This window comes from Crinia signifera, chromosome 1, assembly GCF_055691185.1.
Source record: "Crinia signifera chromosome 1, ASM5569118v1, whole genome shotgun sequence".
Classification (NCBI taxonomy): Eukaryota; Metazoa; Chordata; class Amphibia; order Anura; family Myobatrachidae; genus Crinia; species Crinia signifera.
The window spans coordinates 385,781,544-385,802,495 of NC_139217.1; the positions used below are offsets into that span (position 1 = coordinate 385,781,544).

The 20,952-nt window shown below is 42.6% G+C and overlaps 1 protein-coding gene across 2 annotated transcripts in view; it reads right to left on the reverse strand.

Moving 5' to 3' along the window:
* Positions 1 to 20,952, reverse strand: part of ADAMTS19 (ADAM metallopeptidase with thrombospondin type 1 motif 19) — a 166,813-nt gene that overhangs the window by 143,838 nt on the left and 2,023 nt on the right. For both annotated transcript variants that reach the window (XR_014446790.1, XM_083151549.1), the window contains exon 2: positions 16,585 to 17,222. Coding sequence is in view for 1 of the 2 variants with exons in the window: in XM_083151549.1 (XP_083007675.1) it covers positions 16,585 to 17,222 (638 nt within the window). In the remaining variant the exon portion in view is untranslated. The remainder of the gene's footprint in view (positions 1 to 16,584; positions 17,223 to 20,952) is intronic.

The window sequence follows — 20,952 nt, forward strand, 5'->3', positions numbered from 1 at the left end:
TGTTATAACATCCGCGGCCCCCCTTCGCCGGACATCGCATTTTTAATAACGGCATATGCTATAACATATGCCGTTATTCATGCAAGGGACAGCTCTTGCGGTAAGAGCTGTCCCTTGCGATGCGGTGCCGGCGCTGGACTTCCGGGTCTGTGACCCGGGAGTCCATCTGCGCATGCGCAGACCCCGGCGCCGGCCGCAGGGCACGCTGGGAGGGATCCGTGACGGATCCCTCAAACAGCGCTGCGGTAAGAAGCCCATAGGCTTCTGCAGGGATTCGCCAGCTTTAGCTGGCGATTCCCTCCGCAGCGCTGACACTGCGGAGGCGCCATATAGCATATAGAAATGCGGTAGAAACCCCGAAAACGGGGTTTTTACCGCATTTCTGCTATATAGCATCCCGCCCCATGTGAGGAAAACACTGGCTTTTTCATGAATGCAAAAGTAGGGTAACATATGTCTATAGCGGGAGCATGCGCAAAGTAGGCATCTGAGGATTCACAAAGATGTTGCATCGTCTCCTGTTAGAAAGCAGGAAGAGAACTATTCAGTACTTTTGTCCAGCGCAGGCAAACATAACCTAAAGATGGCATTATGTTGTGCAGAAAATGCTTGTTCTGCTAATTTATTCAAATATCATTCCTGCAAACCCTCTATTGCTATCAATAAGAGCTGCAGGAATCTGACAGGTAAAAGAAAATTTGATTTAGCCGCACTTTTTTCTCTAAGGGACCAATCATATAAACTTCTAAGGGTGCGATGTGCCATTGCTAAAGTGTTTTAACAATAGCAACAGCCAGGGCCGGATTTCCCACTAGGCCCGTGAGGCACGGGCCTATGGGCGGCACCTGCTGGGGGAGGCAAGCAGTGGCGTGATTTTCTTTTGTCATTTAAAAAAAAATACTTTTCCGCCGTGCGGGAAGTGCCGCCCCCTCCCCCAGCTGTGCCTGCGGCGTCTGTTCTGTGAACCAGCGCTGGGGATCAAGAGCCGAGCACCCAGCACCGGAAAGAGGCAGCCCTGTCATGTCAGTGACATGACAGAAGCGTAGAGCTTCCGGCGCTGGGGAGTGAGTGCTGCTGCTGAACACACGGCGCCGGGGAGATGCTGCAGAGGGGGCTGAACACCCGGGAATGCGCTGCTGAAGGTATCTCTCTCACTCTTTCTCTTCTTTTTCTTTCTCGTTTGGTGGGGGAGGGGCTGCAAAAAAGTTGGTGCCTATGGGATGTATGGCACTGAAATACGGCCCTGGCAACAGCCCCATATCTTGCACCCTTCTTGGGCTAGTTTCAGATAGAACTCAAGCAAAATTGATCATTTGATTGAATTGATTGATTTTCGTTTCGTACAGGTACAGTAAGCAAGCACTTTTTTGCAAATTCACCCTTGCGATAGCATTGTGGCTAATAAGATTGAATATGAAGATACAACTTTATGGGTTGACACCCTTCACTCTTCACCACCTCACAAAATGTTCATTGTTCTCCATGTAATGGTTAGCATTACTGCCTCACAGCACTGAGGTCATGGGTTCGATGCCCACCATGGCTCTAACTATGCAGAGTTTGTATATTCTCCCCGTACTTGCGTGGGTTTATTCCGGGTACTCCGGTTTCCTCCCACAATCCAAAAATATACTGGTAGGCTAATAAAACAATATAACAAAACAAAATAACAAAATGAACCCTAGAATGTCTGTGTGTACATGTGGTAGGGAATATAGATTGTAAGCTCCACTGGGGCAGGGACTGATGTGAATGTTCAAATATTCTCTGTAAAGCGCTGCAGAATATATATGCGCTATATAACAAACTGTTAATAAATAATAAATACATTTTTTTTGCTCAGACTGGAAGGGATCATCAGATAACACTTTTCCATGGGGCACAATTTCATTTTGTAGCCCTAGATTTGTAGCTTTGTAGCCCAGCAGATGAGCGGCGGCCGGCAGCGATGATGCGGGAGCACGCAGCAGTGCTCACCATTCACCTGCACACATTGAGAAAATGAGTGGCTTTCATATGAAAGTCACCCAGTGTGTATGGGCCTTAACACTTCTGAAATGGTGTAATAAATACATGCAGTATTTTTGCAAGTAACTTTCATCTGTGTCTACAAAGCATCACACCACTAGCATTTCTAAGTGGATTCAATAAATGATTATTATTGTCCTTTCCTCTATCTGATCATCTCAACATTCCTCCATTGCTCATGAATATAAGAAGCACGAAAGAATACATCTATTACAACACTGTTAAAACAAATAGTTTAAATGTTTTTTTTTTAAAAAAAACTTGCATTTACAAATAAAAATTTAACCTATCACAGATTTCTTTACAGTAACAAGAAAATGTAGACAGTTGGTTCATCAACTGGAATCACACAAGGCGGGTCTAATATAATGTACAGTAGGTATGGTTTCATCCTGGGCTCCACCAGATACCAAACTGGCCTTTTTGGATTGTAAGGTCTTTGTGGTGGTAATGGCATTTCTTCCATTCCTCCTCTCAATTTGATACCAAAATGTATCTTTGTGAGGGATGTCAATATTTATCCTCTCTCAGTATGGAGGAATGGGTGACAGGACATCATAGTAATGTTTATCAATACAGACCACTCAACCGTTGCCACTTCATTTGTCTCTGACCATCAACACCTCATCCATGCCACACCAAGCAGACCTGCTACCTGCAATGGTGCTACTGCACTACTGAGTGCCCCTGGAGGAAATCTCGATCTCATGCTGACTTCATCCATTATAAACCAATCTTTTATTTCCTTACAACATACGCTCCAATTTGCCACACATACTTTACTTCTCTATTATCAACCCAGTCTTCTTGCCCCTATAGTCTCTTTCTTACCTTTAGCTCATTTGATTGCCTACAGGACCTACAGCTTTTCATTCCCTCCACAGTACATGAATCTACCATCTAATTCAAAGGCAAAGTCAAAAACATCACACCAATCTTCTCAAAAACATTTAGTACATCCTTCACACCCCACCAATCTTCAAGATTCCCTCATAAACTCTTAGTTTATTTTCTCTATTATCTGAATGAAATTGGCCCTTATTCTAATCGGTTTGCCCCATTGTGAATTCGCAACAGGGACCGATGTAGAAGATATGCGCATAAGTGAATATCTTTGCGGAGCGCCCTATGCAAGTCTCCGAGGCACTCGCAGCAGGGTGGGCATACAGGAGGCGGGCAGGGGGGCATTTCAATGCATATGTCCAACGTTTCCTGGTCGTACCCATGAAAACACTACGTGCACACAGGAAAATGCTGGGAGCAGCTACCTGGCTTCCGTGGGTGGGCGTCACCAGATGTCAGCTGCCCGCCCTGGTCACGGAGCAGGGTGCCGCTAATCTAAGTCACCAAAGAGTGACTTAGATTTACCGAGCACTTCAGGAATCATTCGATAGTCGGCGACCATCGCATGATTTTGGGCACCCACACAAGGCTGCAAAATGTATATGCAAATCATCCATTTGCAGCACTGCGGGGAAAATATGCGAATAGCAGGGGGTTGACATTTGGACGAACGGTGGGTGGAAATACAAGGCACGCAAAGCAGCAAAATCACGCTGTTTTGCGAGCCAGCCAGAATGAGGGCCATTTTTTCATGGTTTTATAAATGGTCAGCCCTTATATAAAGCTGAGAGGTGAGTTTTTAGGTTTACAATGAAGATGTACATTCATTACATTGAGATACACCTACAAAAAACCTTTCACATAATCCATAGCACCACAATAACCACAGTCTGTAGGGTGCCTGGAACAGCTAGTAGCACTGTTGCACATTGGCATACTGGAAATTTTGCCCCCCCACTCCCTCTGCCAAAAAAAAGATTTGGGCATCCCCCAATACATATTTTTTTTTTTACCTACTCCTCATTGCCATGAGTTTACTGCTTGTTGCCAGGGATCACTTGCCTGTTGGCAGGGGTTTCTTGATCATTGCCAAGGGTTACATGCTTGTTGCCAGCTATGCAGTGCACTTTCTCCAGAGCCACCACTTGGACCGCTTGGACTGCGGTGGCATTGTTATGCCACTGCTGCTACAGAGCCACCTGGGACACTGCAACACTGCACCCTGTAGAAATGCCTCAACGCTTCAAGTAGCTCTCTACTTCCTAGTGCCAGCAGCTTCACAGATTACACATAACATCACAATGCCAGGGGTGCGGGGGTTATGATGGTATCAGGTGGCAAAAAGCCTGCAAGACCTGTATTTTACCCATTAATTACTGCTTCTAAATTTCATATCACATTTTCTATTACCATACCAGCTTAATATATGTATAGAGATAGGGTTGAACGTTAATAGGTTGAGAGTTACAGAAAGTGAGGGATTCGGTAAGAAATCTTCAGGGTTTTTTAAAGTGGCAATCATTTACACTGCAAAATCATACTGGTTGTGCAGTGTAAATGATTGCTGCTTTGAAAAAACTGGAGATTTCTAACCAAATCTCTCACTCATCCTATTATATTTTACCCAAGGTGTGTCAAATATTCTTGCTACGCTTGGTTCAAATTAAAGTAAATTGAGTGGAAGAAAAAAATTATTATCTCAATGACAAATGTGAACAATTTACTTTGATGTGAATGAAGCGTAGCAGGAAAATGTAACAGACCCAAACTGTGTTCATACTGTGCATTAAACTGTTATAAATCTAGGATAATGGAATGCATGATTTGATGCACTCTTGTTTCCTTGAATTATAGGAATAATGCTAATGTGATATAGTCTGTCTGACACATTCACCAGAAACTTACAGATATTAAATTTAGTGGACAGCATAATTTTAAAACCCATCTTTTGTACTGCTAACACACTACTTATGGGGCAGTACGGATGATGTAATGGTTAGCATTACTGCCTCACAGCACTGAGGTCATAGGTTAGATCCCCATGCTCTAACTGTGCAGAGTTTGTATATTCTCCCTGTACTTGAGTGGGTTTCCTCCGAGTACTCCGGTTTCCACCCACAATCCAAAAATATACTGGTATATTGGGTCCCAACAAATTAACCCTAGAATGTCTGTGTGCACGTGCACATGTACATATACAGATTGTACATATTGTACATGTACATATACAGGGAATACAGATTGTAAGCTCAACTTGGGCAGGGATGTTCAAATGTAAAGCGCTGCAGAATATGTGTGCGCTATATAAGAAACGGGAAATAAATAAATAATAAATAAATAAATTGTAGCTATTTTAAAAGAAATATAGGGACAAATATAATAGGGTGTGAGAATCAGAAGTTGGGAGACTTTCCCATTTTTTGAAAGGGACAATCATTACATGGCAGTGTTGGACTCCATCTGTTAAGGTACACACACACTTACAGATTTTCCTCTCTGATCTATCTGGTGGGAACTAAAATCTGGAAATGTGTGGGTGCAAATGACAAAAAATAGTTCCAAATGCTTGAAAACAGACAGGAAAATCTGTACGTGTGCACGCACCTTAAGGCAGGGTTGACAGGCAACCAGAAAGAAATGTTGTCTGGGATGGATGAAGTAAAGTATCCTGAATACAGCAATGGCATAGATTTTATAAACTGAGGCAATAGAAAATTGCCTATGAAACATACCTGAGGAACAGGTGAGAGCATTCTTAGGAATCACAGTATATTATAGAAGGTTTAGATCCAAATTTTGTCATCATTGCAGTCACACTGTTAGACCATACCAAGGGCTAGCAGAAATGTACCCCACCTGCAGTGCACATGGTTTTGTCCATTTGAGAAGGAATTTGCCAGAAGGAGTGAACCAGAATAACCTCCATAATTTTAGTTATTTAAGCAGAAAGTTAAATATACATGTGAGAAACCATGCCAATGTTGAGAAAGAAGCATTGGCAATAGAGTGGGCATTAGAAACTTTTAGGTACTACTTGTTGGGAAGAAAGTTTAGGTTGATCAATGATCATGACCTGCTGAAGTGGATGTCTGAGAATATAGAGAGCAATAGGAGACATGGAGCAGAGAAGGGAAAGGGGGGACATGATAGAAACTTTCAAATATATCAAGGGCTTTAACAAGGTACAGGTGGGAGACATTCTTCACAGGAAGAGGAGCAACAGAACACGAGGACATGCACTGAAACTAGAGGGAGGAAGATTCAGGGGAAATGTGAGGAAGAATTACTTCACAGAAAGAGTAGTAGATAAGTGGAATAGCCTCCCATCAGAGGTGGTAGAGGCAAATACAGTAGTACAATTTAAACATGCTTGGGATAAGCATATTGATATCCTTACAAAAAAATAAGGATCAAATATGGTTTGAGGTAACATGTTTAAAAAAAGGGGCAGGCTAGATGGGCCAAGTGGTTCTTATCTGCCGTCAAATTCTATGTTTCTATGTTTCTAACAATGTGGTTCTTGGCATTGCAAAACTTTTCAGTACACAGAGGTCTGGAAGCAAGATCAGTAATACAGATGCTTTCACTCATGTGTTTTGTTTGGGGGCTACAGTTGCTCCATCCCACAGGTCAAAACAAAGGTGGTGGGGGGGATATGTGATAGAAGAATTGGTAAAATGCTAAATGGGATTCTGTTTGGCCCAGGTGTCTGCCCTATGTATTTTATAACAAGAGGAAATGTCTGTTTTACTAAACATACTTGATTAAAGTTTTTAATGGGTCCTGGGGTTGTGGATGTGAGAGAGATGGCAGGGCTCTATCCATGAGGCCTACTTCATCATTTCTTTAGGTCTTTAGCCTGAGATCAGGCCTTCACCTGTAGGAGGCTCATATAACTTGTGTCAGGACTTGGCTTAGGGTCTCTCTACCTGGGGAAACAGGCAAGCAGGCCAGTAATGAGACACTGTGGTGAGATTTACTGACTGTGATTACTGTGCATATTCCTGTATTTGTGGTAGAGGCATTAGGTACTACCACCCTGACGGAGGGCATCTATTATGTTTAGTTAGTGCCCAGACAAACTAATATTTCATTTTATGTTTGGTTTTATGTACTGCACAATCAGACTAGCCAGCGCTAGATTGCGCATAAATACAGGACTGCTGTGCTGTTTTCCTGGCTGCTGTGTGTTGTAGGCGCCCATCCACCCCAGGAGAGGGCACCCCATACTCTGATCTACTCACATGAGATATTGGTGGAGCTATTTTTCTCGACCTGCCAAGTCTTCCAAATAGCACCAATAAGAAGACCCATTTTCAGCACTAGGACAGAAACAACTTTGTATACACTCACTAGAACATTAATGCTGTGCTGAAACACATGCAAGGTTATTTGTTGTCAGAGATATTTCTGAAAGTCACTCATCGTGTAGGCCAGTGGCGGCTCTTATCCTTTTGGAGGGGGGGGGCTGCCGCAATGTGCCCCCCCCCCCCCCCCCCTCTGCTGCCTCAGCCACACTCCCCGCACGTTCCGGTCCCGGCTGCCGATCCCCTGCCCGGGGCCAGCGCATGTTCAGTAACTTCATACATACTGTGCATGCGCTGGCCCAAGCCTCCATGGGCTGCCTTTGCAGAAGCCCCTGGAGGCTTAATCGGGTTCCCGGGTCCGGCGTATGCGCAGTGTAGTCAGTGGCACTGCGCATGTGCAGAACCAGTTTTAGGGGCTGCCACGTATTTGCGCACAGAGAGGCATCCCGGAGGGAGGTAACACCTACCAATGGGACTGCCTTGAGTGAATTGCAGGTCGGACTTCCAATAGGAAGTCACTGCCAGTCACATTGCAGCCAGTGCAGTCTCACAGACTGCTTCTGGCTTCACTTTAGGCAGAGACACTGGCGGAGTTTACCTGGGGGGGGGGCAACACCATCATGTGCAGTGCTTTCGCTTTCCTGAATTGCCCATCTCAGACAACAGAAAATAAACAGGATTTAGTACCACAATGTAGGATAATGTCTAATGTACATATGTGTATGCAAATATTATTGTGACACTACTTGGGGATCTTCACCTGCTGTCTCTCTGCTAATCTCTGCTAAACTTGCCATTTCCCCAAGTATTTCTAAAATCTATTTTTATTTGCCCAAGATGCAACTGAAACTAAAAGTGTCCAAATGCCGGGCTGCACCTGGGTTGGAGCGGTGTGCAAAAACTCGGGTGCAACCCGGCATTTTGGTGTAAAAGGGTATAACTGTCACAGGAATTTGCATGCCCTGATGTACAACCAAATAACATTTGTTTTAAACAAACTTTATTGAAAACCTTTAGAGCTTTTGTTATTCCCTAGAGTGTGCCGCAAACGTCCCACCTACAGTAGACAACAAAGTTACCTCACTAACTTTGCTCATATACTACTAGATATTTTGTGCCATTACTGCAGAAAAATCATTTTCACTTAAAGCTTGAGCTAAACATAACTCTGGACATTAATGGTCATTAAAATCTGACTAAGTCAAGAGACAATACAAATACAAAATCTAAAAGTTTGCAGAGCTCATCCCAACACCTACAGCTTTTACAAAAGCAAAAACTATTATTTTTTAATAATACTGAATAGAAATTTTTGTTTAAAAAAAAAAAAGAAATACAGTAGATACAAAGGTGCAGATTCAGACCTGCTAGCTGGGCTGCAAGTGTTTGGAGCCCAGCGAGCAGGGTAATGCCACTCCACCAATCACTTGCCCCCCTGCTGTCCGAGCCGATGTGCAGGGCTGCGAGCAGATGTGTATGGGTACACAGCCATTCGCTAGCGCCTGCACAGAGAAGAAATCCTTCAATGGTTACTTACCAACAAAGGATTTCTACCCTTCTGCCCAGAGCCTGCAGCCGGCGTGTGACTCAGGAGTCACTTGGAGGCTGCTTGCAGGGACGCTAATTCGGGGCAGATGCTGGTGTTATGCTCCCGCCCTGAACAGGCAGGGGAAGGCCTGCATTCACAGGGGCCCGCCCAGCATTTTTGTGGGAACGCCCATGAAGCACCGGGGGTCTATCCTGAATGCCCCCTGTTGCAAGTTCCTTGGCGAAGGAAAAAATTGCCAAAGGCGATTATAGCTGTGGCTTGCCCATGCACATTGCAGACTATGCGCATGGGCAGTTCAGCCACCATCGGAAGAGGGGCAGAATACAGACCTGGGCAAACAAGTCTGAATGGGCCCCAAAATGTCAACTTCACTGTGAGGTACTTATAAAATAATACACTTAACACAATTACCACACTGCTGTAAGAATAGTTTACAAATCCATCTGGTCTGAAATCAAACATTTGTTCGAGGACTATTAATTTCTGTCATCACGTGTATGGTCTGTGTATGCATACATCTGTTTCTTTACAATGAGCTTCTTATTGAAATATTAGCAGTGGATTTCAATTCCCTAAATCTGTTTCTGTTATACAGCAAATACCAGCTGTGTGTCATTTGTTTGAATGTTCCCTTCTCCTACTTTGTAGTTTGTACCATTTTCATGTATTGTTTTACATATTTTATATTACATTATTTTATCCATTATGAACACAAAAAAATGCTCTCAAAACTGATTGGCTAAAAAAATTGGGTGAGATTTAATAGAATGAGTCAGGAAGTGAGAGATTTGGTAAGAAATCTCCAGTTTTTTTAAAGCGCCAATCATTTATACTTCAAAATCAAACTGGTTTTGCAGTGTAAATTATTGCTGCTTTAAAAAAACTGGAGATTTCTTACCAAATCTCTCACTTCCTGAATCTCTCATCCTATTAAATCTCACCCATTGTGTTCTACCTACAAAGGGAGGTATAACATTCTTATTGTTAAGGAACAATTAGAATTAATAAACAATGTATGTTAACTACTGAGATATTTATTTTAATACTATTTCCTCCTGCAGTAGGCCTTTAGCTAAAATACTGTAGTAACATAGTAACATAAGTCATATCTATAGGATTCTCTTAGTGGCCAGAAATGCATCCAGTTTTGATTTAAATTCATTACCAGTAGTTGCTGTAATCACCCCCACCGGCAATGAGTTCCAGAATATTACTGCTCTAATGGTGAAGTATCCTCTTCTTAATTCAGTACGGAATTTCTTTTCATCTCCCAGTTCCATATGATTCCCAATCCTGTATTTGAACATACTACTCATATCACCTCCCAACCTCCGTTTCTCCAGTGAAAACATATTCAGCCTGTTTAATCTTTGTATTCTGTGCACCCATGGGTTCCAGGTTAATTGTCTGGGGTCAATGCACTTACTTGGGGTGCAAAAAGGGCACTACTACTTACTATGTGTTTCTTGTTTGTGCCTCAGGAGAGTGCAAACAGAAATATATATTAACTAGGGCTTGTGGGCACTGCTACAAGTCTGTGGGGAACTCTGTAGCAAATTGAATATGCACCTATGAATACAAAACACAAAATGCGGTGTGATCCTCGTAGCGCTACGAGGATCACACCGCATTTTGTGTTTTGTATCATTTGTGTAGAGGGACCGAACTATCCCTCATTGTGGTCTGTAATCTTCATTGCTGCTCTAGGCGCAGTTGCTACAGTGGAGAAAAAAGTTTTCTGTATGCACCTATGAATGTGTTAGAAATACCTGGAGTTCTAGGTGTGTGGTTATGTCTGCGGTTTAAGGGCCTAATTCAGATTTTATCACAGGGCAAAAAACCATGCATTGCAGGTGGGGCAGATGTAACATGCAAAGAGGGTAAGATTTGGGTGGGGTAGGTTCAAACAGAAATCTAAACTGCAGTGTAAAAACAAAGCAGCCAATATTCACCCTGCACAGAAACAAAATAACTCCCCCAAATCCAGGGACAGACTGGGCCGACAAATAGGTCCTGGTATTTGTGCACGTGTGCGCTGTTGTCGATCCTGGCTTGCAGGAGAGAGGGGAATAGCCGCATGTGATGCCCCCCTCTCTCCTGGACCCGATGGGCCCACAGAGAGCAGCCGACCCACCACGTGTCCAGCTGCTCTCTCTGTGTGCTGACCGGTAGGCGGTGCCTCATACCGTGAAGTGCCTGGCCATCAACCCCTCTGGCATCTGCCAGAAGTGCCAGGTGGCCAGTCAGGCCATGCCCAAATCGAACTCACTTTTCCCATATTACATCTGCCCCACCTGCAGTGCAGCATGATTTTGCCCATTTTGAGAACAAATTTGTCTTGCAATCAGGTCTGAATTAGGCCCATTGTTCGTTCTCCCATTAAATTATGGAGAAACGCATCTGTTTAAGTAAACTCTTTGTCATCTTTGAGGTTAAATGTTCCAAAAAGAGTTGATAGAAATATATAGTATATGCAAAACATTCCCTGACTCCCATGATCCACTAGTTGTGAGACAATTTATCATTAATGATACTTGTTGCACATGTTCAGACCAAACATGATCATATGAGTCGCTCCTGTTTTTGCAATTACACTTTTCAGCCATTACTATAATGGAACTTACACAAGGAGAGTAATAGCTACAATATTTCCCAAATAATGCAATTTGCAGACGTGACAAATAAATATAACATGCTATTAATATGTATATAAAGCTGCTGCAGTTTAGCATTCAATGATTTTCAGGGAATTAGTTACAGTACTTGTGATATGAAAGTATTTCAGTAAGCTCCATTGAAACATGAGTTTATAAATGTTATAAATACAGATGGGAAGTTTGATCCTGCACAGCCAAAAGCGTCCAGCCACAGATGTCAATAACATTTGGTTGGTTCCCCGCCCCACGTTACAAACTGCATTTAAATATGACCACTGTTTGCATAGTGCGAGTGCACCTAAGTGCTTCCACATTGCCACAGGAAATTCCATTGATGCCGTCACATGACATCAATAAGGATTTCTTCCTGGTAGCCAGACCTGGTATCTCGCTTTGCATAGGTTATCAGTTATCGCAGTGCAGCTATAGTAGAAACATGTTACTGTCCATCTAATATTTACTGCCCTTTTACTTAATAGTTTTGTACTTTTTGTATTGGAGATATAAAAACTTGCATCAGGGCAATGATTTGAATATCAGGTGGCACAGAGGTCTAACATGAAAAGTAAGTTAAAAGATAAACAAAACCCCTTGCTAGAGAATTCCAGGTATTGTCTGGTACATGAATAGATAAAAATGTAAAATCCTGCAAATACATAATGGTCATAGACCTATAGGTATTTTCTAAGCTTAGGGCAACCTAAGTGGAGGCTCCCACTCCACCAACTACTAAGATGTAGTGCCTCCACCCACAGCTAATGAGTCTTTGGGTGGCATTAGGTACCCAAGAGTGTGGTCACTGATCCCAGAGGCCAGCCCTGGATAATCTGTAACTGCCCCCTTTTGTTATCCCTGCCCACTGCAGGTGGGAAGTGTGGGCAACATTTTCTATTTTTTTGACTATGGGGGTATTCATTCTGAGATTCCGACTGTCTGAAAGTCCCAACAGTTGGAATCCTGGTCCGTTTTCATTCCGCTCAACAGGAACTCGACAGTCGGAATTCAATGTTCAGACTGTCGAGTGGCGGAAAGTGGGTGAGTCGGCGAAAAATGTCTATTTCCGACAAAACAGATCCGACTTGTATTAAAGTCAGATCTGTTTTGTCAGAATCTGCCTTCAATGCTGTTGGAAATGGCAGCATTGAATAGGTGCCAAGATTGAATACCCCCCTATGTGTGTGGCCTTTGGCACATCATAGTCAAGCACCTAAACCCTTTTTTAACTTATGGGCCCCCATACATCAGCAATCACAATTTATGGTTTTCCAGATCCAGTGATTTATTTCCCCAGATAAATGGTTTCTACAATCTATTTGACTTGCCCACACATTACAGATTTATTTCAGTGATCGGCAGATTTTTCCCATCTAAAGATTGCATCTTCATATCTGGAAAGTGCCCATACATCACCTCAATCGATTGTCATTTCAGATGTTATTTATTTTCATAATTTAAATAGAAGAAGAAGACGAAACGGGAATGCCCACACATTTAAACAAGAACCGCAGATAATACCAGATTGTTAAACATGTTTAAAAATCTGATTCAGCAATCGATTGGCGATCCCAATGAATTTTTGATCGGGATTGCCAAAAGGGTGAGCCCACACATTAAAGATTAATTGTGACAATCATCTCCAGAACTGAGGATTGTCACAATTAATTGCTGATGTATAGGGCCCATAACACTCCTTTTCCTTGCGATTTATTGCATGTAAAAATGGCACATCAAGTGCCAAAATGTAAGTGAGCTTCTTGGGGAGACAAGTCGGACTAGTGTATGGGGGCCTAAACAACATAACTCACACAAATCTAACTCTCTCTGCACATGTTACATCAGCTCCACCTGCAGTGCACATGGTTTTGTACATTAGCAAACCAAATGTGCTTTGTGAGCCAACCTCAATTGCACCCCATAGAAACATATCTCCCATACATCATATTATACAGAGAAATATATCCTATATTATATTGCTCAGGAACATAACTTCCTTATAGTATTAGATCAGTGGTTCCCAACCTTTTTTCTCTCCCGTACCCCTTGATTAGGCTTTTCATTTATAAGTACCTCTCCTCAGGGCCGGCGCCACTAGGCAGCTCTAGGCATTTGCCTAGGGCGCAGGCCACTGGAGGGCGCCAGTTTGCAGCAGGTCCCTGACCCCCCCTCCCCCATGGAGGTGAGTGGCACCCCCCTCCAGAGCGACTAGGTGGCCACCGCCACATCACCTGACCCCCCCCCCCCGACCCTGGAAAATGGCACGGCGGCCTTCTGTTGCAATCACCGGCACCCCCTTGAACAGCTGCCGGGGGGGGCGGGTGAGCACCGGAGCGCCCCCCCCTGGGGCGCTCTGCTGCCTTGCACTGGCACTGCCGCTCCTCTCAATTTGAAATTTCCATAGTACTTAAGAGTGGAAGTGAGCAGTATGCGTGTCCTAATATTAAGGAGTAGCCGTTGACTAGTATATGGTCAGAAATCAGGTCCGTCTTTGTCTGGCCACTGGCTGTGTATTGTCTCCAAAGTTCCCGCTAACACCTGTAGGATTAATGCTTCTGCCACCCATGTCAGTGCAGGGCAGTTGTTCACAGGTAGCTCTCAGTGAATTGCTGATTGGGCAAAAGCACGAGGAGACGCTGATGACGCTGCAGATGGATCTGGAAATGACACAACGTGGCTTGTTTCCATGTCAATGGTAGACTTCTTTTGCCATTGGGAGACTTTTTCTTCTTCCGCCATTACCAATATTATTTCCAAGTACCCCCAACTGGTCTGCAGAGTACCCCCAGGGGTACTAGTACACCAGGTTGGGAACCACTGTATTAGATAAAAAGGTTTACCCTGTAACAGACATAGACCTATCTTCCATACATCCCATAATGGGCCTGAGTCGCGGGTACAATATTATACAAATGCTAGTTTCAGCCTACTCATTGTGCATTAATGTGTGATGTGCAAGCACTGTGATGACCATTTATTTTTGGGCCTTTAAATGCAGTAGCAATGCCAATGGTTCCAGGCAGTTCCCCATCAATGCACCATCATGTCCACCATCAACACAGCTCTATTGCAGATGAAGTAGCTGCGTGTGGCCTGTGTGGAAGTGACATCTGAGAGCACAGGCCACTTGCAGTGACACACAGTGTTGGACTGGTATATGAGGGAATACAGCAGTATGATTAGTGTTGGTTAGTGTTGTGCCAGCCACCACAGATCCTTGGATGACCAGTAGACATTGCATGGTCTGGGTGCCTTCATAAACATATATACTATATACTGCTAGTCCATCTATGATAATGTACAAGATTAATAACAGCAATACACTGTAGCAAAAGCACCATACTGTAGTCCTGTGCAGTATAATGTAACATATTAGGTGGGCCCCCCTCAGGCAGTGGGGCCCACCAGGGTTTCCCTGTGCCACCGTGGGCCATTCTGACCCTGGTGACACAACTGCAACACCGATATTACACGCCCATGTGACAGATTTTTTTGTTCCCTTCAGGTCACCTCCAAGACACCGGCAGCAATTGCCCATCACTTTGCCTCCCTGGCTCAGTTGCCAACTGTACTATACGCCATAGCTCATTTGTACTTATAGTCAGAGTAACGCATGTGCTGTAGGGTTTTCAATAATTGTGCATACTTCTGCATTGTGTGTGGTTGGTTTCCACTCTTTATCAGGCCCTATATAACGGACACAATGGGTGAGATTTAATAGGATGAGAGATTCAGAAAATGAGAGATTTTGTGAGAAATCTCCAGTTTTTTTAAAGCGGTAATCATTTACACTGCAAAATCAGTTTGATTTTGCAGTGTAAAGGATTGCCGCTTTAAAAAACCTGGAGATTTCTCACAAAATCTCTCATTTTCTGAATCTCTCATCCTATTAAATCTCACCCATGATCTCTTCTACAATACATCAAATAATACAAATCATGTCTCATATATATTAGATTGAAATAATTATACTAGTGTTATCATATAAACAAATATACAGTACATCAGATTTGTCCACCCCACTCCTCCCATCCCATTATACAGTACATACCTCTCATTGCACCCAGACGCCCTCCTCATTCACCAACAAATCCCATTATTCCACACACCAGAAGCACCCAATCTCCCTCCATTCATTTACCACCATCACCCCTCACAATTTACTAGTACCAACACTCCTGCAGTACTCAGACATTCCTCCTGGTCCTTAAATCACTACCAACACTCAAAGAGCTACCTCCTAACACCCCGCGCCGACAAACGACCTCTGAACAGAAACAGGGCACCAGCTAACACCCGTCACGCAAACCAGCAGGTCCACAAGCTCCGAGACCACCGCACAGACAAGCGGAACGCCGCACCTGTGCACACCGCCAGCCGACTCCCAAGCGAAGAGACCCCATCCCCCACCACCACCCCCCGCACACCCCCATTGCTCCACTCCGGACCCCGCAGCCAGTTCAACCTCTGGGGACCCACCGGACTGGGATTTGTTACCCCCAAACCCCCCCCCCCATGTATTTGTCACTACTGTCTGTAATATATCCCATTACTGTTACTGTGCATATTTGTACCCGTTTGTATTATCTGCATTACTACCAGTAAACCTTTTTTTGAACACAGAAACTTGCCCATTCTTTATACCGCAGCACCCAGCACCGAAGGGGCCAAGCGCTACACTGAATCCACCCTAAACTAGATTCCTATTATTATAGAATGTACAATATTTATTTATTTATTAGCAGTTTCTTATATAGCGCACACAGATTCCGCAGCGCTTTACAGAGAATATTTGACCATTCACATCATTCCCTGCCCCAGTGGAGCTTACAATCTATATTCCCTACTACATGTACCCGCACACACAGACATTCTAGGGTAAATTTTTTGGGAGCCAATTAACCTACCAGTATATTTTTGGATTGTGGGAGGAAACCGGAGTACCCGGAGGAAACCCACGCAAGTACGGGGAGAATATACAAACTCCGCACAGTTAGAGCCATGGTGGGAATAGAACCCATGACCTCAGCGCTGTGAGGCAGTAATGCTAACCATTACACCATCCGTACTGCCCGTACAATACTTAGTAAGTGTTAGCTAGAATCAGTTTGGTTAAATGCACAGAAAAGAGGGCTAACACTCTTATGTATAATATAGGTTTACAGTACACCAAGGCTTATTACCATAACTTTTACTATGTCCTTACCAGTCCACCACATGTGCTGAACGAAGCAAAGGAGCCACGGTTTCGAAGAACGATGCCACTATAGTAACAATCTCTATCTGTATCTTCAGTATTCAGTGGTTCTCTTCTGCCCCTTCTTCTCTCTTCAATCACAAAGCCTGGAGACAGAAAGCGGCTATCTTTCTTCAATAAGAGATACAGATCCTTTCCAAAGGCAGTTATCTTTACTCTCAATTTTCCACTACTTTCTACAGGTTGCTTTGAGGAACTGTTGGTCTTGCCTGAAAGAGGGACTGAAATAGATGAAGACATACTGGAAGGAGATGTATTTATGTTCTTTGTACCGGAAAACCAAGGAAATGGTAAAAAATGAGAAAACTCCTGAGACGCATGTTCATCGTATTGCTCTTCTTCTTGATCCAGTTGGCGTTGGCCGTACGTTGGAGTAGATGACAGAGACGATACAGAACGTACCTCTCTTGAACTAGCAGCATCCTGATTATTTGGGGATAGAAGTTTTTCATTGTTATGGTTTCTGTCAAATTCATGAGTTCCTAATGCCACAATATTTCTCCCTTCTTGTCTTGATTCCCATGATCCCCAGAGTGATGGAAATACAACCTCTGATTCTTCATCCCATTGGGAGGAAAAAATATAACCTGCAAAATAATATATCAGGGCACTGTATTATTTAAAGGTCAATGTACCATATAAAGAGTACTACTTAATTATAGACTCAACTAAACATAAAATGATATGTAGGTAACTTGTCAACAGTTGCCAACAGAATAACGACAATCCGAAGGAGGGCAGCATTATGTCAAACCCAGCATGCCAACATGGCAGCAATGTGATTTAAAGCATTGACCATTCCCCAAAGAAGTACAATTTACTGTTTACACATAAGAGCAAATAAAGACAAAAATATGTTATCTGCCCAATAAATAGATTTTAATATGAATAGATAGTGCTTATATTGTGTACAGTTCTTGACGTTACAACTTCCAGTGAAAGTTTGTTCCAATAATTTGTTACCATTCAAGTAATACTTCCAAACATTGATATAACCACTTGCGTGGCACTACATATATGATGCAACCACAGCCAGGTGTCTGTTCCCTGGCTTTGTCGCATCACATACGGCCAGCAATCCCGCTGTGCCTCTCCTCTGTATGGAGGAAATCCATTCTGCAGAAGTGCAATACAGACTTGTGCAGAATGGATAGTTCCCCTTCTCAGTGTGTCTATGCTGATCTCTGTGTATGCATAGATCGGTTACACTGCGCTAAAATATTGGGGTGTAATAAACAATGTGTGCCAATGGAATGTAAAAATATTAGTATTTATTTAAAATAACATGAATAAGAACATGGGGTGTGACATAAAATAAAAATATGAATTCACCAGATGGAATAGGTAGAGGGGTGTTAAAAAATTGTCCAGTAGATACGGTACCGTATTTTTGTAGCCACTAGTAGATAGGTCCGTTCCTATATTGTCTCCTTATGAGTAGCTGGGTTATATAGTAACCAAATGTCCAGAGTCACCCGCGGTAGAAGTAGGTGTGGAGTGTTAATCTCCTTTTAGAAGGGATGTCCTCCATTCGGGTTTTATCCTGGACGGGTCCTTTGTAGGGTTCCCAATAGGTATCCGTGATGTTTTAGGATAATGCAATAGGAGACTGGTCCGGATCAAGGCAATAATAGGTGGCAAGGGTCCAAAACTGGATAAGGGCACCCTCTTGATTCACCAACGCGTTTCGCCAAGAATTGGCTTATCAATTGGCTTTTTACCTTGATAAAGCCAATTCTTGGCGAAACGCGTTGGTGAATCAAGAGGGTGCCCTTATCCAGTTTTGGACCCTTGCCACCTATTATTGCCTTGATCCGGACCAGTCTCCTATTGCATTATCCTAAAACATCACGGATACCTATTGGGAACCCTACAAAGGACCCGTCCAGGATAAAACCTGAAACGGAGGACATCCCTTCTAAAAGGAGATTAACACTCCACACCTACTCCTACCGCGGGTGACTCTGGACATTTGGTTACTATATAACCCAGCTACTCATAAGGAGACAATATAGGAACGGACCTATCTACTAGTGGCTACAAAAATACGGTACCGTATCTACTGGACAATTTTTTAACACCCCTCTACCTATTCCATCTGGTGAATTCATATTTTTATTTTATGTCACACCCCATGTTCTTATTCATGTTATTTTAAATAAATACTAATATTTTTACATTCCATTGGCACACATTGTTTATTACACCCCAATATTTTAGCGCAGTGTACCCCCCCTTTTCTTCTTTGTATTATATAGGAGGTTGACTACCCCCTAACCACACTGCAGCTTGGCGAAGCACCCCATATCTCTTGCGCCCCCTACACGAGGCGGTAACTCTACCCCCTCTCCCCCCAACAATAGATCGGTTACAGTAGGGAGAGTGATGACCAGTCCCCCCCTGCACCATTTCCTGCTGTGCTTTCTCTGCAATAATATGTGATCACTTGATATTATATATTTAAAGAAAAAAAATTGACATGCATAGTGACACATGAGGAGGAGGGGTTACATAGTGGGGGGGGGGCATTGACACTGGGGTGAGGGGGCTCTGCCACTGTGATCTATTACCACTAGGGGGATAACACTTGGGATATTATGCCACTGGCGGGGCTATTTCTGATGGGGGTTTTAAGTAATTTTACAGTGAGGGCCTATGGACAAGGCGGTGGAGTAAGTTGTAAAACATCTGCCCAGTATATATTTTTAAAAATAGAAAATGTATAGATTTTATTAAAAATAATTATTAAACATTTTTAAATAAAAATGTAAATTTCTGAGTATTTTTTAAAACTAAAATTGCCAGTTAAGGGGATACAATTGATGATATGGAGTTTCAGGGCATGATGTAATGTTCGGGAACTTTTCTTCCATCATTTTTTATTTATACATTAAGTACTTTATACAGATTTTCTGTCTGATCTATCTGGTGGGAACAAAAACCTGGAAATGTATGGGAGCAACCGACAATCAAAAAATTGTTCCCAAACACTTGAAAACAGACAGTGATCAGTCAGAAAAATTGTTTCATCGTTCTGATAGAACAAATTTATCAAAGCATATATATTTTTTCTGTTTTCCTGCATTTGGGAACAATTTTTTGATTGTCATATGCTCCCATACATTTCCAGGTTTTTGTTCCCACCAGATAGATCTGACAGAAAATCTGTACGTGTGTACGCACCTTTAGTCTTAAGCCTATAACTATACATATCAAGGTCTTATATACTCTCCTAATACATTTTTCTTTTCACGTAGCAGAAAAATTACAATATTTTTTTTTTTTTTTTTTAATCATGTAAATTGGAGTTTGCACCATCCCAAGGGGAACTCAATGCAGTATTCCCACCAAAATGTCATTTTGCTGCAAGGTTTACTACAGCTTAAGAATCTCTTCCAATTTCTATTTGTCCTAAATGTGATACATTTTTAACATTTATACAATTTCCTTATTTTCTGTATGTATTGATAAACTGATTTCGGATCTAAATAAAGAAATATATTTTAAAGTAGAGTTGGCGCAGATTTATCAAAGCTTAGAGAGTGATGAAGTGCCAACCAATCAGCTCCAAAGGCTGGATACACACTATGCCAAAGTATCCACCAATAGGATTCTTTTTGCAGAACTGTACTGTACACCTGTGTCTTATATAAACACTTTGAGACATTAAGATGACTTCACTATGAGGAGGAACTGGAAATTATATCTGATTTATTTACATACATGATCTACAGTAACGGTTTAACACATACATTTAGACATGTTTTCATATAAGAAAATATAGTAAAATAGGGCATATTGCCTCTTTCACCAATATTTTCACATCCTGGTGTATTTTGACTGTAACTTAGGACTAACAGAAACATACAATTTGATGGCTGATAGAAAGCATTTGGCCCATCTAGACTACACCTTATTTAACCATGTTGTTACCTCAAACCCTATTTGATCCTTATTACTTTGTAATGATATCCATTGGTGCAATGGTTAGCATTACTGCCTCACAGTGCTGAGGTCATGGGTTCAATACCCACCATGGCCCTAACTGTGCGGAGTTTGTATATTCTCCCCATACTTGCGTGGGTTTCCTCTCACAATCCAAAAATATACTGGTAGGCTCATTGGCTCCCAACAAATGAACCCTAGAATGTATGTGTGTGTGCATGTACATGTGGTAGGGAATATAGATTGTAAGCTCCACTGGGGCAGGGACTGATGTGAATGTTCTAATATTCTCTGTGCAGCGGAATATGTGTGCACTATATAATAAACTGTTAATAAATAAATAAATATATATATATATCCTTAGCCTCAACC